Source organism: Lepisosteus oculatus, chromosome 11 (genome assembly GCF_040954835.1).
Source record: "Lepisosteus oculatus isolate fLepOcu1 chromosome 11, fLepOcu1.hap2, whole genome shotgun sequence".
In the NCBI taxonomy this organism is placed as follows: domain Eukaryota; kingdom Metazoa; phylum Chordata; class Actinopteri; order Semionotiformes; family Lepisosteidae; genus Lepisosteus; species Lepisosteus oculatus.
Window position 1 is genome coordinate 27,959,011 of NC_090706.1, and position 26,266 is coordinate 27,985,276.

A 26,266-nucleotide genomic window follows, 5' to 3' on the forward strand; every position below is an offset into this window, starting at 1 on the left:
CGCTGTGAGGCAGCAGCACTCACTACTGTGCCTCCGTGCTGCTCTGCTCTCGTACTCAATTAAGCTTATCGAACCCTAAATTGAACCAACCGATTGATTTTTAGCCGTTTTTGTTTCACTCAGGGCTTCATCAGCCTCCTTTATGTCTGACGCACAGCGAGCAGCCCTGTGCTGTTGGCCGCTTTGAATTTCCTGTTCCCCTGTCAGCTTTCCAAACACCCCTTATGGTTTCACGAGGGACAACGACCTCCAAGAATCAGAGGCCTAGTGGAAGTTGAAGTATTTTAGGTCGGAGAGTTCTGTCTTAACCCGCTTGGTTAAGGGGCCAGCCCCCCTAGCTGTTGGACGAGGAGACTCGGACCCCATTCAGAGAGGAGTCGACTGAGGGGCCCAGCTGCAAGGCGGAGGTGAGGAGGGATGATGCACAAGACAAGTTTGTGTTCGATCTATGTAGCTCATTTCTGTAATGATTTTGATTAGGAAGAGACTTGTTGTCGATATCCCGCCCAGATTTCAGTTACTAACCTCCGTTTCTCAGTCAAGGATGTGCGGACGCAGGTGGGAATGACCCTGTCAGGTGAGGTGTCCTGGGAGAATCGTTGCTAGTCCCGTGTGGGCCCATGAGTTCCCTTCTCACTAAAGCAATGTATCTGAGCAAGAAGGGAGCTGAAAGCCAACATCTGGCCCTGGTTTCATGCTCGTTGTGCTATGTGACACTGGAATGGTTTTACCAATACAACCACACAATTCAACTAAAGAACCCCAAGAGCCTTACTTACAAGGTCCAGCTGGCATGAAAACCAGTTTGTGGGGTACCCAAGGGTTAGGATTGGGGAGCCCTGCCCTGTCTAGTGTCTGATGACCGCCTTTTGAGACAGGGGAGTGACTTTCTGTGTTGATCATTGTCCCACAACTGTTCAAGTGAAAGGTCATGGTAATCCTACTTGCTTACACTATAGGTATTGCTTTACACTATAGGTACTGAAACACCTATAGTGTTATAACAAGGAATACCATAATGCCACCAGCCCATCTGTATAAAACCAGTTGGTGCTGACCTTTCAGCCTCAATCCCAGCCTGTCACTGTCAATCCCAGATCACAACACACATTTGGTTGTGTTTTATGACTTTCACACCTGCTGTACATTTTTTATGCTCGCGATAGAGCTGCTTCATAGGCTGAAAGCTGAATTAGCCGATTTCTGGGACAGTCGCGTCAGTGCAGTCCATGGGCATTGTTCGGGTCCTGTTGTGTTCTCCGAGACACAGCTGCGTGTCATCCAATTTTTAATATAAAAAATGTGCTTACGGGCGTGCAGGTGTGATAACCTACACTGCCGTCCCTGAGTAATGATCCCGTCTCCACATTATTGCAGAAGATGGATTTCTGTTATCAGGCACTACGCTTTCATCCAGCACTCTGACCTCTGACCCCTGAGTTTCAACTGGCTGACTCTGAGATTTATTGACTCTCCCAGCTGTGTTCTGTTGTCTAGTCTTTTAGGACAGTAGTAGGTGAGGCAGAAACATTTCTGCACAAAGTCTAAGACACAATCAGGAGTTACAAAATGGATATGCTATGACCACAAACTGTTTGCTCACTTGTGTTTTGTGCTACTTTAACAACTTGGACTGTTATTAATGCAGTTTAGTGTGGGTGTGAAGAGACCCAACCATTCCATTCAGGTTTAATATTTCAGTTGTCTTCAAATACCTGATCACAACAGGTCAAGGTAATCAATATGTTAACAACCCATAAGATGGGCTGTAGTAACTAATGTGTCACATTTACCTGTCAAATTTTAATTGACTTCTTATTTGGATATTCCTCATCACTCCTTAACATTATTTGTTCAGTTGTATGCATCCATAAACCAAAAAGATCATCATACAGCTGTGTCTACATTAAGAATGAAATGCACTGCATGGAAAAAAGTAAACCATGATGAATGTCATGAGAGTTGCACTGCAATCTGTTCACTGGGGAGGCTCTACACCCACTATTGCTGTTTGTTTCTGGCACCTTGGCCTTGTGTATCATTATGTATCTGCTCAACTAAGGCAGCCTTAGAGCTCTGTAATCCCCAGGACAATTGACACGCGAGAGATGTTTGAATTCGCCCTTTGAAGGAAGCTAACGTGTAAAATGAGCAATACATCTTTGCCAAGACAAATGCAGCATGTACTTGTCAGCTGCTCTCAACTCCTGCCCCTGATGGGATTTGAGTAAGGTGCAGATCAGTGTGGCAGATTGAATCTGAAGAGGCTAGCTGGTGCCATGCTTTGTATCCTTTAATAATTCCCTCCAAGACATAGAGAGCAAAGAGCCACCATACACAGCAGTAAAACACCAGTGACCGTCTTGGCAAACCTGTAACTGATTGCTTTTAGTTGGAGGACAGTGTCCTGTGGATGGTGGATCCGTGAGGTCACCCTGACCTCACACAGACAGAAGGCTGCTTTTTACATTGAGCACAGAGGCGCTCTGGGGAAAAAGATCAGCTCCACTGCTGTGGGGAACATGCATAAGCCAATATTGTGGCAACCCCTCTGTGTTAGTTGGTGTTGGTTTTGCTTTGGAAATGGGTCGAAACTCACTAGTGTGGTCTGTCTTGGCTGATGAACACATGCGTTTTCAGAAAATCTGGGCTTTCTAACGACACTTTAAATGTGACCATTCCTTGTTGCTCAGGTAGTGTTGAAAATCCACCCCCTGTTGGCACTGCCTCAATCTATTACTGAATGGATGTTGTCAAGGGGCCACATTTTTGTAATGTCTGTTTTGAGATTCCTGCAAAATGTGATTGGGACCTCTCCTGTGCAGTCTAATAATTTGGGATGCCACCGAACAGCTGGTAATTTGCTTTGTAGCCAGAGGGGTGATTTCTCTCTGCCTGAGATAGTGTGCAGTCCTGAACTGAACCAATAATGGTGATGGATGCGTTGTTGACTTAATTACAGGTGTGACACCTAAAGATTGAGCTGCCTGTTCTGAAGCCTCATTTTTTCCAGAGCTTCTTATGTTTAAGTCTCCATACAAACAGAAATGGTTCTTGATTAGAAAGATGTGAATCGGTGATCTTGTTTCTTTTTATTTGGCCCTAGAGTACTTTGAGAAAAAAAAGCTGCAGAAATGCACTTGGTGCAATAAGCCCCATTAATTAAGCCTTCATTTTAGCTGCGTATCAGCTTAATGGGTTAATAATGAGTGTGACTGAGGACAGAGCTAGAAATAACATTTTCTCTTCCTTTGCCCTTTGCCATAAATCAGAAAAATGAATTATTATTCCCGATAATGATGATTTGATAAAGATAATTACTTTAAAATGCAAAGTAATTGTGCAGAATGATCCGTAGACGTCTGTCTCGATGCAAAAATGCTTTGATTCTCCTACAAATACTTGGTTGAAGCCTACAGTTCATGGTGAAAAATCTAGGTCAGTACAGATGAATTTTCGAAAAGCTAGACAGCTCTTTCATTATCCTTCCCTTTATTACTGAGTGTGATTTGAACGTGGTTTTACAGCCTCGTTCAGGGGGCCCCAGGATGTCTGCTGGTTTTCATTGCATCTGAGCTGGCAGATACCTTATCCTTATAAGAAAAAAATCCATCTCCTTGAGAGCTGAAATTCTATTGATGAGATCTAACCAAGTTAAATGACCAAGATATCTGTTGGAATTAAAATCAGTAGATACTGTGACTCCCCAGGACTGGGACTTAAAGCTTTGCTGTGGCACATGTGAAAGTCTGCAAAAGAAAACAGCCCATTCAGCACATTTATCACATTTGTGATTATCAGCTAAGTGACCTGAGGTGTTCATCCAGCTTTTCTTGAAAAAGCCCGCGGAACTGGCTTTGGCGATATGGCTGGGGAGCTTGTTCCATGCTCCCCCCACCCTTTGTGTGAAGGTGTGCCTCCAGTTCTCCCTTTTACTTAGCTGTAGTCTACAAGTTTGCTTTTGATGTGTTCTTTTCACCTCTATATTTGATCCACAAGTCTCTGGCTCGTGGTACAGAAGTGAGAACAGAGTGTTTCAGGCTTTTTTGCAGCCTCAGCAGACCTGTGAATTGTTCAGCAAGGTGTTGTAGTAAATGATTGAAATGTATACACAGGTCAAACATTATTTTTTGTATGTGGGGTACAGTTAAGCCACAGTTGATTCCTAGCCTTGAAATAATGTATAGAACACGAATGAAGCTTACAAATGAGAGGAAGCCATTTGGCCATGTAGCATGTTTGGTAGTTCGTAGCGCACTGATCCAAGGATCTGACTCAGATGTTGAAGAAAAAGCTAGGGTTTGGGCTTCAACGATCAAGGGTTCCCACAACCCTTTCTGTAAACAAAGTGATCTCACTATTTGTTTCTTGTAAGAAGCCAGGGTATCGGCTTAAACAACATGGCTGGGAAGCGTGTTTCTCACTCCCACAACCCTTTGGTTAAGGAAGTGCCTCCTGTCTCTCAGTTTTAAATGAACTTCTAATGTGGTTTCCACTTGAGTCCTCTGAATGTACAGTAATTGCGGCCAGGGCTTCACAGACAAAAAGATAAGCGTGTTCAATAATATTAGACATCAAATACACCCTTCTATAATGGAGCCCTGCCACAATTCATGAAGGCACAGTGTCTGTGATCTCATCGTCACACAAAGATTTCTCCTTTTTTAATGGACAAAGCCTAGTTTCCTTGTTGATGAACTTTCCAATTATGCCAAAGCTAATGACAAGGAAATGCTGCAGTTGCAAACAGATACTCTGGGGGCCTAATTAGTTCAACTTATTTGCTGCTTTGAATATCATTCGAAAATTCCGACTAAATAACGCTTTTCCAAAAATAATATGACGACATGCAGCCTAAGCTGTACACAGTATCTCTCCCTGCCCCAGGTACGATATCTCTGGGCTCCGGGACTGAAATGCAGCCGGTATTTTTTGGTGACTCATTTTCTTTGTTTCCCCTCCAAGCTCAGCATTTTGAGCCTCTCCTCGTTAGGTGGCCAACACACTGAAACCCATTAATATAGAACAGAGAAACTAGGCCCAGAGGTCCCCCCCCCCCCCCCATAAAACAAGGCTTTAACTGATCACATTGTGTGAAAGCTGAGGATCAGCGTCTCATGACAGGCTGAAGAGATAGCCATTAGAACCGATACAAAAGGCCCCTTTCATTCCTCAGGAGGAGGGTTTGCCAAGCTGTGCCATTGATAGCTTAGCACTACGCCAAACTGTGCTTGTTTGCACAGATATCTGACTTTCTTTATTTTTTTTGTATAACAGTCTATCATTTTGGTGTTCTCTGACAAAGGAAGAAACTGTTCACACCTGTGTGGTGCCAAAGTGTGGGGAATCAAATTATCACAATACCACAACTGTCTACCCCCCCACACACACACACCTCGTACCCAGAGCTGCAAGCCCAAGAATCAGAACCCAGCAGCCCTGAGGGGTTGGGGGAGGGGAGCGGAGGGGGTCTGTATTTGATTCTTGAAGTAAAAGTGCGAATGTAACTGAAAATGCGACGTGCAAGGCTGGGTATGAACCCAGGGGTGTTTCTGTGGAGAGCGTTCCTGGAAATAGGGGGTCAAGGATCCCTGGGGTGTTACAATGGCTGGCATGGTAGCCTACGCTGTACCTCAGACCTGCTGCTAAATAACTGCTCGGTCTAATAAATGTCAGTCTCTTCGAAAAGCCCTGAATCCATTTCCTGTACAAACTGTCAGAACAAAATCTTCACCAGAGCTGCTCGCTGCTCGCTGCAAGAAAGGAATGGTTGCCACGGAAACCCTTTTCTTAAAATCTCCACACTGCGAGCATTAAGCTCCTTGAGGAGGAGGGGGGGGGGGGTGTGTGTTGGAAAACAGCGATGGAGGATTTTTCCACCTCCCTCCCGATTCACTCACTGGAGGGTTTCTCCGGTGGGTGGGTGGCTGGGTCCAAGGGTGGGGGGATTATTTAAGATTCCCTTTTTGTTTGTATGTTTGTTTGTCAGTATCTGAAACAAGCGGCGCTCGGCGCACGTTTAAATGTGAGGAATCTGAGGCGCTTTGATGTCAGCACACGGCTTTGCTGCGTTTCTTTCGTGCGGGCGACGTTTGGCAAATGCAGAGTAGGTATACGGAGCCACGCACAGACTGCGAAAGGGCACCAGTGCTTAGAGTGCGTTTGTCTCTGCTGGGGAAAAGGTTAAATGGCAGTAGCATCTCATAAAGCCACATAAAACAGATGCATCTCTTCGAAGAAGACAAAGGAAAATGTTTGAAAGGTAGGCATCTACAAACGCCTGCTCTGCACGTCGTGTGTTCGGCTGTTTGAAGAGGCATCTTTTATGGTTGTTGTCTCTGAAATTAAAGGCGATGTTGAGGGCTACTATTCAAAATAAACAGGACTTTGTAAATGGCTCTGCCTGTGCTAGGATATATAAATGTAATTTACAGGCATGGATATTTCTCTGCTAATACCTGGTTGAAGGTTATTTGAATTGCTTTAATGCACATTAATGCGTTTGGATGTTCAAGGATGATCAAGTGCAGGGATGACTTTAAGCCGTGTGCATCAGTGAATCTCTCTGGGTGATGCGTGGGGTAAGGGGGTGCTCTTGAAACGGCAGGTTTGTGGAAAGTTTGGCTCCATTTGGTCTGAACTGTCAGGGGGCCTCCACATTGTCCTTGAGGCTCCTATATGCTCAGAGGGGAAGTCGGAAAGGCAGAGGTCGCCTGAGTTAACACTGTCCTAGACACAGGATATTGATGTTGCTCCTCATAATGGACAAGACTTCATTAAAAATATATTCTTTTGTGTAAGTCACATGAAAAATTAGACCTCCTTAAGAGCTTTCTCATGTTCACATGTGTCTTCCAGCCTTCCATGTGATCTATTTCACCTATTCATTTCTTTGAAGCTGCTCTGTTTATCTTTGGAAGCAGATCATTACATGTCTGTGTAGATAAATTTCAGAGTTGCCCGATTCTGAAAGCTGAACGTGACTGATCTGAGACAGGTCTGGGAGAAGGAGCTGTGAAACTACAACATTTTACGAAGAAGATAAAGGCCTGTCTTTGTGTCTCTCTGAAGAGTCTTAAGACTTCTGTGACGAGCCTGTTTAAGAGCAAAGCACTGTTCCTGGAAGAGCAGCCTGTTTTAGATAAAAGGTTTCCAAGCTGGCGGCAGGTCATTGATATGCAAGCTGGTGTTGACGGGAGCTGAGGTCTTCGTCAGTGCATTCCATCAGGCAGCAGATCTCTTGTGTTCATTCCATCAGGCAGCAGATCTCTTGAGTTCATTTCTGTAGGGCAACATTAATTAAACATCTGAATTTGTCCTAGTTTCGCTACATGCTTCGGTGGGATTAGAGGCATGCAGTGGGGAAAAGATATAGCAGTTCCAGACACTAAGACCCTTTTAACCTGTTTGTGAGAGATCTGGGTTGCCAGTGCTGTGCATATTCATGCTGCTGTTTAATAAAATGCCACAGCAGTCAGAAGATACAGGTCGGGCATGCTACGAACCCACACTTTGTAAGGCACCATCTTTCCTTATTGTGAAGGCAGCCTTTCCTTAGGACTTAAATAGTGAATCATTTCTGCTTTGTGAAAGCTGACTTATTGGGATTTTTCACCAACCTCCTCGATAAAATCCTTGGATCAATATGGTAGCAGTAACCAGAGGAGGAAGATGGGACTCCAGATGCTTTTTTCATTCCCTTTCTTACATTTGTGTTTCTTGTCTTCTATTCCAACCGCCATTGATGCTGGTTTTCTTGTGTTGTAACCAGAACTAGGTGCAGGGTTGGCATGCATTGCATACTTGCTGCTGTCATAAATAATATTGCGGTGTAACTCCAATTCTGGAAGGTTAACGAACAGAGGAATGCGAGTGCGTGCCCTTTTTCTGTTCTATTGTTCAGCTGAAGGTATTGGGATATTGCAGAGAGTGGGGCTTCTCCGTGGCAGGTGATTCAGGGGAACAGACACAGCAGCGTTAATGTTACCCCATCCCATTCTCCCGGGGGTCCCAGTGCTCTGCAATTACCGCACTGTAAAACCGAAATTGCTGAAATTAGAGTCAAGCAAAAATGTAAAAAGGGGGATTTACATATCAATGCAACAGGGACAGAAACGCTGGCAGCCAGGAAACGCTCAGTAGTTGAGAAAGCAGCAGGTTATTGTAAGGAACTCTGCTGTGCTGTCTTGTCTCCCAGCTCAGCTATTAAGTGAAGCCAGACGCACAATGTCACGCATAATTGCTCAAATGTACACTCGTCTTTCCTGCAGCAGATGGGCTTTTTCAATTGACGAAAGCTTCTTCTTAGCAGGGAAGAGGTATCATTAGAGTTGAAAATTGTCTGTACTTACAATTTGTCAGGAAAGCCATCGCGTCCAGGTAGCTAAACTAGTTATGTCACCGTTTTATTTTCCCCTCACTCCTTCCCCTTCCTGCCTTTTTTTTCCCGTCCTCACCTCTTTTATTGCAGTCACTTAGTGTTTTTTTTTTCTTTACCCGAGTCCGCGAAAAATAAATAAATCGATGGGTTAAAATTGCCTCTTGTCCCAGGTATTGAGCGACTGCCGTTTTATTAGAGAATGATAAAAGCCGCAGCAGGAATGTGGCTTCGGGTGGCCGCGCTGAACCCGCTCCCTCACTTCTGCTGCTCTCAGTTTCTGCACGCGCTGCTACCCAGCAGTCTCCTGTTTCTTGTCTTTTCCAGCTGACATAATCTCCACTGTTGAGTTCAACCACACGGGGGAGCTCTTGGCCACGGGGGACAAGGGAGGGCGAGTGGTGGTGTTTCAGAGAGAGCAGGAGGTAAGAACGATTCCGAGAATTCATCTCCTCTCACGGCTTATATAGCGAGGACATCTCCTCTCCAAGTCATTCTGGCAGCAGTGGGTTTCCTGGCAGCGTCACCTTCATCCGTTCATTTTCTAACTCCTTTATCCAGTACAGGATCTCAGTGGAGCCGGAACCTATTCGGCAAGCATCAGGTACAAGGCAGGATACTCCCTGGGTGGGACACCAGTCTGTCACAGGGGACATCCAGCCATAGACAGACAAGCACACACTCACACTAGGGCCAATTATCCAGTTGGGCTCCAGCTCTGAGAGGCAGCAATACTAACTACTGTACTGATCCCAAGGGCCTGGGCAGTGTCGTATATTCTATTAGATTATGTGCAAACCCACTATGGCCATAACCAACGAGAGACATGGGAACAGTTGTGCCTTTCTTTGATTTCTTCAACAGATTAAACTAACTGCTTACTTGTACCCTTCAGATCCAACATTTAATACATAGAGATATTTGGAGCTGCACATTTTGCTTACATGAGCCACAGTCTGCAAACCCTGTTTTTTTTTTTTAATTCTCTGATGTGACTGTCAGTTTATCCCCCTCCCCATCGCCGCCACTCTCCTCTCGACAACACATGGCTGTCACCCGCAGAGAGTTAAGAAGCCTTCACTGCTAACACGTTTACCTCTTTTTTTTATGCTTTGTTCTCCCCCTCACCCCTCCCCATGGATTTATGGGTGTCCCGAGGTGCGACTTCATCCCAGCCTTTTGGTGATGGGCTCGTTAGAGAGACTTTAAATGGGCTGTCTAGTTTTCAATCTGCTACTGAAGTTAACGATTTAACCCAGCTAATGAACTGTTCATAGCACTGCAGCCTTTCAGACATTTCTCTTGATCTGACATTTATTTTTCATTTCTTCTCCTTTCTTTCTCTTGCCACCGTTCCCCAGTGCCTCTCCTCTTTCTTCGTTCCCAATTGCAGGCTTTTGTGTTGCCGTTGTGTTATAGACGGTCTGAATTCCAGCTTTGCCTCTCTGTGCTAGCGCAAATCCTCTCCCTTTGTGACCTCTTTATTGATTTTTCTTTCCTGTTTCCTTTCGTTTGAGACATTACACTGCACCCGAGCGTCACCTGGTTCCTCGATCTGTGTTGCAGAGCAAGAACCAGCCCCACCGCCGAGGGGAATACAATGTTTACAGCACTTTCCAGAGCCACGAGCCTGAGTTCGACTACCTGAAGAGCCTGGAGATTGAGGAGAAGATCAACAAGATTCGATGGCTGCCACAGCAGAATGCTGCCTACTTCCTTCTCTCTACGAACGGTATGCTTGGGGTGGAGTAGGGGAGATCTGCAGTTTGCTCTGCTGTCAGACCAGCGGGCCTGACCAGCACCAGGACTGACAGCCTGTCCCATGTTGTAGACGTCTCTTGTGAATAAACTAGATCCGGTGATTTTCGAAATCTTAACGCGTTTCCTTGGTGGCTTGCTGGGCTGCTCTCTTTGTCTGCTCTTAACTTGTGCTGTAAGATGGGAACTTGGGGAATTCTGCAGACGGCCTTGACCACATTTTCCAGAGCTTTCTACAAAAGTGTGTCGTGGACAGTTCGCCAGCGCTCACCAGATTTTAGTGTCGTGTTGTGAACCACTGGTCTGGTTCTGCACCCAGCACACCCACCTCTGCCCTTCCATTACTGCCCTGTCCGTGCTGCACTCTGAGATTCTGTTTGTCACCCCTCTCCCCTTGCAGATAAAACGGTGAAGCTCTGGAAGATCAGCGAGCGAGACAAGAGACCGGAAGGCTACAATCTGAAGGATGAAGATGGCAGAATTCGAGACCCTTCCACTATCACGATGCTGCGGGTAAGGAGGTCCAGTCCAGTCCTGCCGGTGGTGCAGGTATTCAGAGTATTAAGTATTCAGACGCCTGCTTCCCAGCACTAGCGTGTAAATATGTAAGTGGGAAAAGTGAATGGCAAGCCCGTTTGTTAGAGTGGCCAGTGTGGTCTTGCAGCTGAGAGCTGAAAGGCATGGGGACCCTCGTGTGCGTGCGTGTGCGTGCGTGCGTGTGCGTGCTTGTGCGTGCTTGTGCGTGCGTGTGGGTGCGTGTGCGTGTGTGTGTGTCTGAAAGGTGACACGTGCAGACAGGCTACGGCACTCCAATCTGCACTTCTGTCAGTGTGATAAAAAGCATGTGAAACATCTGCAGGCAAGAGAGGGCCATCTGTTCGTGAATCGGACAGCCTGGGGTCCAATTGTTCCCAAGGTAGGACAGAGCCCCCTTGCCTGTTAGATGGAGAAGAGTCTCGGGACTGTAAACGCAAATACTCTGCACAAATGGTAGAGAGGATTTCAAGTAAAAGAAATTAGTACTCAGTGTACCCTGTTATAAGTCTCCCTCTGCTCATTGTTTCACACCTACGTTGTTGATGAATAGAGGAATTCAATGTAAAAATTCCCTAGTCTTGTGTTTCAAGGCAGCAAAAGTCAGCACTGTACTGTAGGTGGTTTGTGGACGATACTGTTTCAGAATTGAAACAATATTGTGAATGAGCAAAATCTAACCTTAAAAAATGTTTTTCTTGTAGACAGCACTGTTGCACATGACTTAGACTATTAATCAATGTGCCCAATCATTAAAGTTGGGTTCTTACCACCAAGTGTCACTGATCCAACCTGTGGATCAAGGCCTGATCAGTAACTTTAAATGAACAAACAGCATCTGGAAACAAATCAACCCTAAAGCAGCAAATGACTTTGTTGGTTTGGACATGACTGCAATTCGAAAGGAACTGGTAATGCTATGTAGTGTATAAACTGTATGAGTTGTAGGTACATTAAATGTACATACCTGTAGCTGAACTGAATGTTGAGAATGCAACGGACATATACTTATAAAGAGACTCTCTGTACTGTATTTGGTGGCTACATCCATATCCAACTCTATTCCCTTAATTCTTCTTGGAAAAGCCTTCCGCTTTAAATCACAGGTGAAAGTTTATGCTCTGACGGTCCTGAACCCTCCACATTTGCACTGTTCTTATGGAGAACAGTTCCCCTTTGTGTGTCATTTTGTTATACACTGTGACTTTCTGGTCCCTGACCTGCCTGTAACTGCAGAAGCGCATGGACTCTTTATTATTTTCTCTGCCACTGGAAAGAGCGTGCATTTTGTGGTCTGTGGGAGATGAAAAAGATGTTTTTTATTTCTGGCTGAACACTGCCAGAATAAGTAAGCAGCTGGAGGGGAGTCGCTAGAGGATTCGGTGCAGCGTTCACAGCTGGCTTGATCTCACGGGGTGTCCCTGTGACTAACCTCCCCCCGGGTTTCTAACTCTGAGCTCTCCAGGAAATGATCAGGGTTCGGAAGAGCTGTGTCACGATGAGAACTCTGTGCCTCTGCTTCTGCCTGACAGCTATTAGATGTTTAGCTCCCCTAGAGCAGATGTGACCTTGGGTTTTGCACGTGGTTATGAAGGACAGACCCCTGCCCATGGAGTGTTTTGAGGTTTTGGTAAATGGAAGAGATCCAGGTCTCTTCAAAGCACCACTGGAGGCTCTTTCTTTAGGGCTATAGGTCCTTTTTTTCCATGTGTGGAGGCAGCTTTCCAAAACCACACGCAATCCAGCAATCCAGCACACACACACACAATAGATCTGAAGAGGCACGTGTGTGCTGCGACGTGCCAACGGCAGCACTACTGCATGCCAAGACGCATTGCTACTGTGCTCAGCAGGAGTGGAGAGAATGTTTGTTTTGTTGGGATTTTTTTTCAATTTGCATCCTCACTTGATTTATTTCCTGGGAAGGAAACAACCTGTGAATTCCGCCTGTAGGAAAAGGGGGCATGCTCTGCTTTCTTGTGGTTCTTTCCCTGTTAATAATAGCTGGATCCTTTGGCATGGCTTGTATTTGTTTAACAAACAATGCTAAAGTTGCTGTCAATATATCGAACTGAGTCACAGCAGGCTGCATCATTTTTTTTTTACTTGCATTTTTTTACACTGGGCCAAGATTGACCCTTACATAATGCGTGCTTAGAAATCAATATAAATAAAACTGCAGGGATGATGAATTTTGATGTAGACCAGGAAGGCCATTTTGTCTAAATGAGCTGTCAAAAACTGTTCTGAGATTCTTAACGGGCGCATTTTCTGATGCCTGAGGATACAGTTCTGAAATAATACACATTGCTAATCTGATTTGCATCAGAACACGTGATGCACGTGCACTGTGTTCTCCAGACCATACAGTACCTCACTCCATCCCATTTGTTAACAGTCAGCTAAGACTGTAGCTACAATCCAGAGTAATAGGTCCCTATCTTATAATCAGGAAAATTCTGATTATAATTACACGTGCCATCATCTACAGACATAGAATTAAGAAAATATCCCAGCAGAAGGGCGTACAATGACAACTTCATCTGGGTAAGTCGTGACTTGACAGAAATCTGACTTGTAAATGTGTAAGTTGTGAAGAGGGCGTATAATCTTTAGTGTGTAGGAGAGGCAGTGTGTTCAGGGGGTGTTGCTGTGGTTAAGATGTCACAGGATGGATCAGACCTGTCTCCTCCACCTGTAGGCTCTCTGGAGACACGCTGTTCAGGTTAGTTAAACATGTGTGTCCATGCCCTCTCATGGACCGATGTCCCATCCATGGTGTAGCTCTGCCTTGTGCCCTGTGCCTGCCAGGTTTGCCTATGGCTCACTGCAACCCTCTTGGGATAAAGTGGTTACTGAAAACGGGTGGATGTTGTGAAACATTTAAAATACAGTTAGATCAACACAGTTGTACTGCTGAATTGTAGTCAGGTGCCATTAAGACATGGAGAGGGAGTGATGGTGCATTCAGAAAATCTTCTGTAGAGATGCAGTGTCAGTGCCCATACTGTCAGCAACAGTGCAGGAAGTCTTCTATAGTGATGCACTGTCAGTGTTCATGCTCTGGGCAGGAGTGCAGGATGCACTGTCAGTGTTCATGCTCTGGGCAGGAGTGCAGGAAATCTTCTATAGTGATGCACTGTCAGTGTTCATGCTCTGGGCAGGAGTGCAGGATGCACTGTCAGTGTTCATGCTCTGGGCAGGAGTGCAGGAAATCGTCTATAGTGATGCACTGTCAGTGTTCATGCTCTGGGCAGGAGTGCAGGATCCACTGTCAGTGTTCATGCTCTGGGCAGGAGTGCAGGAAATCTTCTATAGTGATGCACTGTCAGCGTTCATGCTCTGGACAGGAGTGCAGGAAGTCTTCTATAGTTATGTACTGTGTTCAGGCTGTGGGCAAGAATCCGAAGAGACTCCCGGTCCACTCAGTTAGGAATGCAAGGCCAGATTCAAAGGGCTTCAATCTGACCCCCTCCCACAGCCGTGGGAGTGAAGAGGACGCAGCCCCTCCCCGGCGGAGCCTACGCGGAGGTGGATCTCGAATCCCAGGCCGCTGCTCCTCCTTCCCCATGAGGCGCACTAGAGGTTAGCTGGCGTTCCTCTAAATCAGAGGCTGCCATGGCTGTACAGCGCGTGATCTTGTTAACGTGGCGAAGAAGAGTCACTATTCTATTAAATTCATCTATAATAATCACATTTACGCTGCGGAGCCGAGTCTCTGACAGATGGTCCGCTTTTCCCATCAGACAGCTAGCCAGCGGCTGTCACCCAGCGGGGCCAGTGAGTGATAGGACTGTACACTGAGGTGACTACCATGAACACCATTAAAAGAAGGCGCTCCACTGGTGTGTCCCCGTGTATTTATTACAGCACGGAGCGCTTTTCAGCGATCATGGCTTTAATGAGTTATTCCTCTCTGCTGTGCTGTGTGCGCTACCCCCCTTCCACACAGGCAGCAGATCATTAAAGGCCTGGGGATTATAGCTCAAGAACCACGACGCATGTCTGAAACCGGCAGAAAATCCCATTCGGAGCGTGAAATATATGTGTGGAAGCAAACGTGAGGGGCATTTATCACACAGCGCAGGCAGAGATGGGGGGGGGGGGTGGATTGTCAGGGCTTGTGAAGTTGGCAGGGGGCAATAAGAATGCATCTGATTCTGCAGCGAGCCTGTTAACCCTCTATCTGCCTGCTCCTTTTTTTCTGCAGCCTGGTGGTGTGTTATTTTGTGACAGGTGGAGGAGGGGAGAGGGGAAGGAACATGTATCGTTGTTCCATTGTTCCATGTTCCTGGAGAACTGGGTGCTCACCAGAGGAATGCGCAAGATCGGGGGCAGTTCTGCTCCGATGTAAAATTTGCTTCACGCTTCCCTAGGTACAGATGTCCCAGGGCTGGGACAGTGCTGTTTAAGGGTCGGTCTCTGATATGCTGACTCCTCCTCTGTTGCTGCTGTATGGGGTCTGGGGTCGGCTGGGAAGGGTCAGCGCGTCTGTAACCAATGGAATCGCTGACTGAGACCTGACCGCTGGCGAGCAGAGGGCAATAGGATTGCAGTGCAATCGCAGCAGACACACTTGGACAGTCGTATTCAATCTGCACACTTTCGTTTTGCAAGATTTCAGATGCAGAAAACACACTGACGGATTAACACACAGGAGACTGCGATAAATGGCAAACCTGTAGAAATCATCAGTTAATCTAACACAACAAATTAGTCTCTGTCAAATTGCTTTGACAGAGACCGGTGTTTTCCTCCTGTGTTAGAGGACGTGCAGATATTTTGTAGTCCATGATAGTGTCTCTGAACCTCAGGTGAGACTTCTGGCTCCCAGTGACAGTGTATAACAATGTACTTCTTAAGACATGGCTTTGGAATTTTGTTTTCCAAGAAAACCCTGCTAGGATCACTTTGAGCAGAACTTATTCTTGGAGAGGTCTTGCTGATGTTTGAGTAAGCTGAGCCTGTGTGTGTGTGGTAGTGCCTGTGACCCACGAATCCAACACACCCCTGGCAGTAACAGGCTGATTGGCATCTGGGTTCTGTCTGCTCTCTGTTGCTGCCCATCTTCCAGAGAGAGCGATGAGGGTGAATTTCACAGGTAGCTGTTTGCTCACATGAGGCCAAGGAAAAGCACACTTGTGTTTCGCTTGCCAGAGGAACTGGAACAGCAGAGAGGTTCTTGACACAAGCAGCGGCAGGTTATGTACTGTGAGAAATATGAGCTCTCTGCCCGGAGTGTATCGTACAGTATGTTCAAAGCAGATGTTATTCAAGGTGCCTTGCGCACACACACACAAAGGACAATCTCAGCTCAGCAGGGCACTGAAATAGCCCGGTGGCAGTTTTTTTTTTTTTATTAAAATAGAATGTAAAAAACTAACTTATTACTTAAAATGTCAATGCAGTAGCAGAAATTCTTGCATAAGTAATATGAATTTTGTGTGGCTATGCAGTAGGATTCCTCTGCCTTTCAGAATACTGTGCAAATCTTTGAGTGAATTTAAATTTCTTCCCACTGTCGCACTCTTTAAAGCCGTACCATTTAGAGTTTTAAACCCCTCATTTCAACTGAACAAATTTAAACAAAGCTGTTGAAATAAACCACTCCTGACATCGCAAATTGCTCTCGCCATGATCTGGGAAGACAATCTTTCTCCCTCTTAGCATGCATTAAAAATCTAATTAGACATTTTAAAACCTTAAAAGCTTTTTACGTTCTCTTCTCTCTTTCCTCAATCCTAAAACTAATTTAAATGTGTCATGTTCTTGCAAATACGTGTCCCATATGTTAGGCGATAATGAACTAATCATATCGGCTGTGGTGTCCTGCTGATTTTAAAGAGGTGTCATTTCATCTTTAATCGAGAGGAACGTTTTAGGTACAAGCTGCAATTAAACAAAAATGCAAAGCAGGCTAGAGTGCACTGAGGGGACTAAGGTGCTGTCAGAAATTCCTACCACTTCCCAATGTTGTCCGTGTGAAAATAGAGATTTGGTCAGAGATTTGCATTGTAAGGTTATTTAGTAGCATTTAGTCCCATGAATCCAAGTGGATTAATATTGGATTTTGGGGGGGTGGAAAGCAAAAATTGAGTCATATAAGGTGTGGTAGCCTGTCTTCTGCAGATTTCTCCGAGATTGCTGAGTTCATCAGCGGCTCTTATAACGCACTCAGTGTAGTGTTGTATAAATATTGACACCTTGCATCCTAGATGATTGAGTTTATTAGATCTTCCACTTTCCAAGATGTTTGAGGGCATACCATACAGTATTAGTTTCTAATACTTTTCCATGCTTCAGATGGGGAATTAAAGCAAGTTGCGGACAGGCTGTGGTTATTAAAAATCACATTGCATTGTTCATAAGAATGCCACCTCGAGGCTTGAAATCTAGCCTCTTTAAATTCCACCTTTACTTGAACCTGCAAAGTCATTTCCTTATTTTTTCACATAATCTGCTATTCAGTAGGGCGGCCGGCACAGACTAGACTGCAGAACGTCACCCAGGCGTGTGCTAGCCTACTGTAGAGGCTGAAGAGTTTCCCCTCCTGTATTGAAAGCACTGAGAGAATCTTCTGGGTGAAAGAAGGGGTCAGTACCGTTGCGATAGGATAAGTAAAAAGTTCAGTGATCCACAGCTGCCCCCCTCCCCTCTCTGTCTCTCCGGCTCACAGGTGCCCGTTCTGCAGCCCATGGACCTCATGGTGGAGGCCACGCCCCGGAGGGTGTTCTCCAACGCCCACACGTATCACATCAACTCCATATCCGTCAACAGCGACTACGAGACCTACATGTCCGCCGACGACCTGAGGATCAACCTCTGGAACCTGGAGATCACTAACCGCAGCTTCAGTATCCTCCTCGGTGGCCACACTCAGGGCCAGAGCATGATGGAGAGGCTACGAAGGGCAGCTCAGGCCTATGTTTTGCTCAACCCCCCCCCCCCCAAGAGAAACATGCTTGATTCCTCTTGATTCCTACTGGTGCCGATGGGCAGACTGGAAAGAGATCTCACTTTTGAAGTCAATGCACCATTAATTCCAATCTGACCACATGGATTAGAGCCGTGCCGTGGTTCCAGATTAAAAAAGAAGCGGTTATTATCTATTTATCTATGTACCCACTTCTTAAACATTGAAAATAGAGTCGTAAAGGTTTGGAGCAACAATATATTCTTTTCTATGCTACCCAGAAATTTCTGTAACACAGTTGCAGTAGGATTCAAGAAATGGGCTCCAGGTTGTGGAGTGATGTAAGTGAGAGACAGTAGGCTTAACTAGCTCATTGGGTTGCCATTAGTTAATTGATTCAACGATCCAGCCTAGCTGTTTCTTGAAAAGCATCAGGGTTACACGCAGATGGACCGCATGTTCAACACTCCAGCAACCTTTCATGTAAAGAAGTGTCTCCTGTTCCAGGTTTTTAAAGGACTCCCCTAAACTCAGTCCTGTAGTTTCCACTTGTGACAGTGATATATTTTTATAATGTGATGACTAACGCTGCACAACTCATTAGTAATGCATCGTTTAGAATACAATTTAAAACAACATTTTATTTAAATCCCACTTTTATAAGTATGTAAACACCAACAAAGTGAAAGTGTGCAGTGCTTTCACTGTGGACACAGGGGATATTACACCAGCAGTCCTCTTCCTGTCTCTTAGCCACACGCACATCTACACCACCGATCGTCATTGATTTCCACTTTGCAGGTTCTTGTAAATTAGGTAAAGTGTTTATCAATGATGCCTGAGGTTTAAATGCTAAAGGCATCCATATTGAGCATCAGGTTGAATCAACTGCTGTAAAAAGCCCATGGCAGAAAGATACAATTTCAGTGGTAATTCTCTGGATGCTGTTTAGCTGCTGAAAGATTGTCTTTTTTAAAAGGTGCTGCCATTTTCTGAGAGACTTTATGCTGCTCAATTCCGGCTAGCAATGGTTTCCTGATCTTTTCTCGGCTCGCTGTGTTATCCAGTCCTTAGATTATTCTGCTCTCAACAGAAGCAACTGAGACACACTGTAGGATAATTATCTATTATAATATGACATTATTAGGGCTGATTATGGTCTTACAAAGACCATAGACTAGCTGTGCCCAAGGCTGTTGGAAGCCTCATTTACATTTGCATCAGGCATCCAAGGTGACGTCTTCATTGCTACCTCTGTAACATTCACTTTCATCTTCCTGTATACGATGTAGAACACATGGAACATGCAATATAAAGAAAAGTCACAATCTCAGATGAATAAGGCATGAATGTGCAATGGAGAACTATTATTAATACTTCATGAAGGTCCTGCTGTACGGTGACTGTGGTGAGCCGACGCCCTGCTGTACGGTGACTGTGGTGAGCCAAGGCCCTGCTGTGCCATGACTGTGGTGAGCGAAAGCCCTGCTGTACAGTGACTGTGGTGAGCCGAGGCCCTGCCGTACGGTGACTGTGGTGAGGGAAGGCCCTGCTGTACAGTGACTGTGGTGAGCCGAGGCCCTGCTGTGCCATGACTGTGGTGAGCCGAGGCCCTGCTGTACGGTGACTGTGGTGAGCGAAAGCCCTGCTGTACAGTGACTGTGGTGAGCCGAGGCCCTGCTGTATGGTGACTGTGGTGAGGGAAGGCCCTGCTGTACGGTGACTGTGGTGAGCCGAGGCCCTGCTGTACGGTGCCTGTGGTGAGCCGAGGCCCTGCTGTACGGTGCCTGTGGTGAGCCGAGGCCCTGCTGTACGGTGACTGTGGTGAGCCGAGGCCCTGCCGTACGGTGACTGTGGTGAGGGAAGGCCCTGCTGTACAGTGACTGTGGTGAGCCGACGCCCTGCTGTATGGTGACTGTGGTGAGGGAAGGCCCTGCTGTACAGTGACTGTGGTGAGCCGACGCCCTGCTGTATGGTGACTGTGGTGAGGGAAGGCCCTGCTGTACAGTGACTGTGGTGAGCCGACGCCCTGCTGTATGGTGACTGTGGTGAGGGAAGGCCCTGCTGTACAGTGACTGTGGTGAGCCGACGCCCTGCTGTATGGTGACTGTGGTGAGGGAAGGCCCTGCTGTACGGTGACTGTGGTGAGCCGAGGCCCTGCCGTACGGTGACTGTGGTGAGGGAAGGCCCTGCCATACGGTGACTGTTGTGAGGGAAAGCCCTGCTGTACAGCGCCTGTGTTTTGAAGTGTATTTCCCAGCAGCCTGTGTTTCCTGAGCCAGATACCCGCAGACATTGTGGACATCAAGCCGGCCAACATGGAGGAGCTGACGGAGGTGATCACAGCGGCCGAGTTTCACCCCAATCAGTGCAACACCTTCGTCTACAGCAGCAGCAAGGGCACCGTGCGCCTGTGCGACATGAGGGCCTCCGCGCTCTGTGACAAGCACTCCAAGTGTGAGTCCCCGTCCCCTCACCCACAAACTCACACTCCCGTCAGGGCAGGGCTGTGCAGTCTCCCGCTGCACACTCAAGCTCCCGCTGGAGAGTCGGAACTGCGCTGGGAAAATAGTCCCACACCGAGACATGTTTTGGGAAAGCAGTGTACTGAAAATGCCTTTTCTTATCCTCCTCCACAACAAGGACAGTAGCAGCCATCTTGATCACTAAAATTGTGACATTGTCATAGACAGCCCCAAGGCTGGAGTGAGGAAGCCCCGTTGAATCTGCCCACCCCCAGAGCATTACAATATTAATTTTATTGTCATTTTGACTCTTTATTATTTCATTCGGCCATTAAGAGAAAGGGAGGCTTTCTGCCCCTCTCGCTTAAGGACTATTACAAATGACAGGCTCTTCTGGCCCTTAGTCATTAATTGATCTGAAAGATCTCATCTACACACTTCTTAAAGGAAGGCAGGGAATCGGCTTCAACCACGCAGCTGAGTTGCTCGTTCCATTCCACCACAACCTTTTGTGTCAACTAGTGCCTCTGTCCTGACTGGAGGATCTCACCCAGCTGTCTCTTGGAAGGAGCTAGGGTATCGGCATCAACAACAAGGCTGGGTAACACTCTTGCCACTCTTTGTGTAAAGGGGTGCCTCCCGTTCTCCATTTTAAATGTACTTCCACACAGTTTCCACCTGTGCTGTTTAACTAACAGCATCTTGACCCAGGAAAACGTCAAGTATCCCAGCAGCCCGTGACACTTCCCTACGGACAAATGTATGAATACTACGTACAATACTGCATACTAAGTATAATACAGGACTTGGTTCACAGCTGAACTGCAGCAGGGCAGTGCATTACCCATTATGCACTCTGTTTAGTACTGGTTTTAGAAGAAAATTGCCTTTATCTCCAGTGACACTGCAGTGCTACAGCGTGACCTGCTCAGTAAGAGGCAGTACAATGCAGTGAGTGGTGACCCAGTGACCCAGTGCATGCTGGTTCAGTGGTTCCTGTGCATTTTAATGGATTCCATTAACAAAACGGCGAGACACTGCCTAGATGCTAGGGGTCAATTGCTCAAACATGTTCTGGCTTGCTGGCCTCACTCCCCAACAAGTCTCCTGAGGTGGCTAATGAACTCATGGCCACCATGGAAAAAGGAGGTGCCTTCCCTAAATCACCCAGTAATAAAAAATGAGACTTGAAATGCACCACTCCCTGGGTGGCTGGGGGAGGAGGAGAGGGTGGGTTGTGGAGATAAAAGACTGCTTTTTACTGCTTTTGATTAAAGCTGTCAGTATATCTTACCTCCTCTTCAAATGTTAAAGAACCCCAAATATAACAGAAAATAACCCAATGTAATTTAGCTTAACAGATGACCAATTTCCAAATCCTAGTGTCTATGGGGTTCTGGAGTTAATAAGGTTTTTTTTCTTTTTTTCTGTGATCAGATTTTATGCAGCAATGAGCCGAAAACTTTCAGGTAGTAAAACGGCAAACCCACAAATGGTTTGATTCTGGAGAATCTTAGAAACATTTTTAATGGGCTTTACTGTGATTTATTGACATTGATTCAGGGAACTGTTTGCTCAGTGCTCCCTTTGTAGACTGTAGAAACCGACATTAGCATTTCAATTGAATTTCAAACACATTAGCAGCCCCGGAATGAAGCTGTGGTACTCATAAAATGGGTAAATATCATACAAAACAAGCCAAGGATTTTTGAGATAACTAATTTAGAGACCAGATACAATATTTATTTTAACAGCATTGAAGGGTGATGCAATTTATGTTTATTTGTTCTCCATTATTGCAGATACAGCTATGCTACATAATTTTAGGATATACTGTACTTGATGTTCCATTGCTTAGAAACACCTGTCCGTAACACGCAATGACAAAGTTGCATGTTCAGCTAAAATTAAGCTGCTAGAATTTTCAGGTTCTGTCACTATGGGCCACACTAAACTGTGTGATGTTATTATTTGACATTATTAGCAGAGCTGTCAGATGTGTCAGTTTGCTTGCAGAGATGCCAGCACTCCAAACAGCATTTCTGCTTTGTTGAAGACTATGAAACGTTCACATTTTGTACACATTCCTTCAAGGGGAGAGAGTTGTGGAAATTCTGTGGTCCCTCCTGTCTCTGGGGCCGGGGGGCGGTCATGAGAGGGAGAAATGTATAGGACTAGATGAAGGGTTAGCAGAACTGGCACAGATACTGTACGCCAGTGGCACTTTTTCTGTGACACACACCACCACTCACTTTATAGACACTTCCTGTGGTGCTGCAGGGAGTATCATTGTATGGAGGGAGGGTGCAAAATGAATGCTGCATAATGGGTTTTACGCTGTGTGTAAAGCACAATGGATTTAAACTTGTGGGCAGGAAAAATATTCCCCCCATTCTACTTCCTCTCTGCCACCTCTCAGAGGTTCTTTTTGTTGTTACAGAAAGCACCGTGCTGAAAGTTGGAAGTGCGCATATCCATATTAATGACACGCAGCCGCGCATTCACCCACGCTGCCGTGGGTCACCCCCCAGTGAGCGGCTTGTCTTGATAATGGTTCCGTCTTCTCTCCCGTGTCGCTCACAGTCTTCGAGGAGCCAGAGGACCCCAATAATAGGTCGTTTTTCTCCGAAATCATCTCCTCCATTTCGGACGTCAAGTTCAGCCACAGCGGGCGGTACCTGATGACGCGGGACTACCTCACAGCGAAGGTGTGGGACCTCAACATGGAGAGCAAACCTCTGGAGACCTACCAGGTGACTGCGCCCCTCTCCCTCTCTCCCTCCGGCAGACAGGAAAGCCCCCCTCACGTGAGGCGTACAGAACAGAGTCATTACTGAGCGAAACCTGTGCTCTGAGGGCCATCTGCAGCTCTGTGACCACTAATTCACCCCTCCATATACCCAGTTAAATGCTGGGTTTGTCGCCAGTGCGATAAAGAAAGAACCCTAGCCCACAGACCCCTTAGCCCTCCTCCAGACAGTTTGAGCCACTCTGAGGATTTGATAGAGACCCCTGCTGGCCAGGAAGAGCACTGCCGGTGTCTAAAGATACAGTTTAACAGACTAACGGGGGAAGGGTTGTCATTATTGCCGAATTAATGATTTGAACACATTAATACAATATATAAGAAAAAGATATATACTATATATGTGCTTTCTGGATCTTTTTTAACAATTACAGTCAACACAATCATTGAAATTTGTGTGCCATTTTTATCATAAATATAGAAACTCTTTATATCATGTATAATGTATAATAATTTGCTAAAGCTTACAAAAAACAAACACACATTGCAAGAAATTGACCTACCACTTATAGGGAGTCATATTCCAGGATTTTAAACCTATGTAGTATTTATTTTTAACTTGTTTCATTTTTGGTGCATTTCCCCATTATTGCAGGGAAAGTTCGGTATTTCTGATTTTAAACAGTACTCCTGTTCACACGATTTTGGCCATTAAATCCAAAGTCTATCTAACTAAAGGTTTACTGTACTGTGCACCCACTGATAGGAACTTTCTGTTTTCAATGTTTAGGTATCTCCATAAGCAGAAGTATTCAAATTCTCGCAAAACAGCCTTTTTTTAGGCTTTTGTGGTCTCGAAACTGTTTAAAATGGGTTTTGTAGAGTAATGGGTTTGTGGAAGAAGCTGGTGTCACTATCTGTCTCCACCCGCCCCAGCTGGAGGCAAGAGGGTAAAAAGACACCCGTGTTGCACAGGGGTCACATCTACAGTATACTGTGGGGAGTCCCCTCAGACTGTCTCTAGATCTGACCAACTACAGTAAATGCTTTTCACATCAGTGGGTCTTTGTGAGGTTTGTGAGAACCCCACACAAATACAGAACGTGCAAACTCCACATAGACAGACACCCCAAACCCAGGAAACAGCAGTGCCACCCACCACTTCACCACCTCGAAAGTGCCATGCTGTCTCACACTTTCCTCTCTCTCTCTGCTGGTGCCCAGGTCCATGATTACCTGAGGAGCAAGCTGTGCTCGCTGTACGAGAATGACTGCATCTTCGACAAGTTTGAATGTGTCTGGAATGGGTCTGACAGGTTAGTCGTCCATTTGTTACCTGAGCTGTCTGCAGCGGACACATTTTGAGCAATAAACAAACCAAAAAATCATGAATAACAGTCACAAAATCTCACTCTTTTATCTCTGTATATCAGCATCTTGCTATCTTATATAGGTTAGTAAAATCCTGGTAGATAGTAAGGCTTTTTGTAATAACCAATTTGACTGTTTAGCAGGTTCTTTAAAGGTTTGGAATGCAAATGAGACAAATTTGAAAAGAAAAATATTAATTTTTGAACAACAACATCAAATATTATCCACCCAGTTATTTTCCAGTCCAAGAAGGTAGCTGTGTCAGCATGCATAGGCTGCAAAGGAACAGGTAAAGGTTTATTCCATGCTGAAAAGAAAAGAGACACAACGTTTCGGCTGTGGGGCCTTCTTCGGGTGTGAGGGAGCGAGAAAAACCGGCAGTTGATAAAGCAGGAGAGAGCAAAAGATAGGAGTTGAGAGGAGGCAGGAGCAGGAGAGAAGCAGTGGTGTGAAGCCAAGAGAGGTGAAGAGAGGATTAGAAGGAAACAAGTCTGTAGTTGAGAGAAGGGAGGTGTGATCCTCATGTCAGGATCATTTTGATTTCGGATGTCTTTCCAGAAAAGGAGTTCCGAAACCCCTCTGTGAGAACACAGATGGAGAGATCAGTATGGTCATGATTTTTCAGGGAACGTGTCAGGGCTGTGAGGATCAAAGACCTCTCCAAACCCATAGTTTCCCATTTCACCTCTAACGATTTTATGTTCATGGGGTAATGTACTTGCTCGTGATGCGGTGAAGTTTGTTTTCCTAATATTAATGTATTTCTAGATCTAGATAAATGACAAATAACCAAGTTGTTTTAGATCCTGAAAGATCCGCCCCCACCCAGCGCGACACGGCCGTATTATCTAATGTCTTGTGTTTTTTTTTTAATCTCGCAGTGTGATCATGACGGGCTCCTACAACAACTTCTTCCGGATGTTTGACCGCAACACCAAGCGGGACGTGACCTTGGAGGCGTCCCGGGAGAACAGCAAGCCGCGCGCCGTGCTGAAGCCGCGCAAGGTGTGCGTGGGCGGCAAGCGGCGCAAGGACGAGATCAGCGTGGACAGCCTGGACTTTAGCAAGAAGATCCTGCACACCGCCTGGCACCCTGCCGAGAACATCATCGCGGTCGCCGCCACCAACAACCTCTACATATTCCAGGACAAGATCAACTAGCGCTCATCCAAGATGGCCGCGCAGGCAACTGCAGCAGCTGGCAACCTGGAAAAAAAAAATGAAACGACACCCCCTTTTCCCCTGTGTTCTTAAGCAAGCTCTCCTCCTTACACCCGACGCTGTGATCCTGCCTGAATCGGCAGCAATGAGGCGGAGGAGTCCTTCTGAAGGGGAGCGAATGTTTGAAAATTAAAAAAAGCAGAGAAACTGGCCTAGCTCTGCTGTGACAAGAGGTGCTGATTGGTCGCCAGTGTGAATTGGAGGCAACCGGCACAACCGTCCCTTCACTTTGTAACTCCGTTATTTATTTTATTTATTCATCTTCTGACCTTGGGGTGCACTGTTTTCGTTCACTCGCCTGGCGAGGGCCGGATTGTATGACTGGAAAAATAAAAACAAAATGTAGCAGTTTGCTATTTTTTTCTAAACTCAAAAAAATAAATAAAGATGATTAATAAAGCGAAGCGTTTTTTTGGGGCGGCCTGCTGCTCAATGATGTTTTCAGTACTGAGGCGGGGGAAGCCAACGGTGTCAGAAACCTAAGAAGTTCAGAGTTCAGCCATGTCTCCCGCCCTCCCTCACTTCTCCCGGCTCCTGCTTTGACACTGGGGAAGGGCAACAAAATTTGAATGGACAGGGTTTCTCCCCCCAAAACCTTCCCTCCCTCACCACCCCCGTTGCTTTGTTCTGAAAACAAGAAGCTGTGGTGCCTTTTTCTGCTATTTCCATTCACGCTGGTTGACGAAGGCTTCCATAAACTCTCGTTCTGCTTCGGAACCGCAGGGCTGCTGACGGTGTCATTGTGCGGAGGCCCAGGACGAGGGGGGGGATTGGGGGGGAGTCTGTCCAAGGCGGAGTTCCCGGGTTAGGGTGCGTCTTCTGGGCGCTCCGCTCTTCTACTGATTCTGGAGCCCCTGCAGCTCAGAGATGCCCAAAAAAAA

The 26,266-nt window shown here is 46.1% G+C and overlaps 1 protein-coding gene across 4 annotated transcripts in view; it reads left to right on the forward strand.

The window, feature by feature from the left end:
- The window catches only part of LOC102690068 (serine/threonine-protein phosphatase 2A 55 kDa regulatory subunit B beta isoform), a 102,376-nt gene extending 76,592 nt beyond the window's left edge, over positions 1-25,784 (forward strand). For 3 of the 4 annotated variants that reach the window (XM_015349398.2, XM_006631686.3, XM_006631688.3), the window contains 8 exons: positions 8,705-8,802; positions 9,944-10,109; positions 10,536-10,648; positions 17,346-17,523; positions 19,875-20,039; positions 22,631-22,800; positions 24,018-24,109; positions 25,046-25,784. In XM_015349398.2, the coding sequence (XP_015204884.1) occupies positions 8,705-8,802; positions 9,944-10,109; positions 10,536-10,648; positions 17,346-17,523; positions 19,875-20,039; positions 22,631-22,800; positions 24,018-24,109; positions 25,046-25,325 (1,262 nt within the window). In that variant the 3' untranslated portion in view covers positions 25,326-25,784. Of the gene's footprint in view, positions 1-5,855; positions 6,263-8,704; positions 8,803-9,943; positions 10,110-10,535; positions 10,649-17,345; positions 17,524-19,874; positions 20,040-22,630; positions 22,801-24,017; positions 24,110-25,045 lie in introns of those variants that run through there. The other variant, XM_006631687.3, reaches the window with a different exon arrangement.
- The last annotated feature ends 482 nt before the right edge of the window (positions 25,785-26,266 follow it).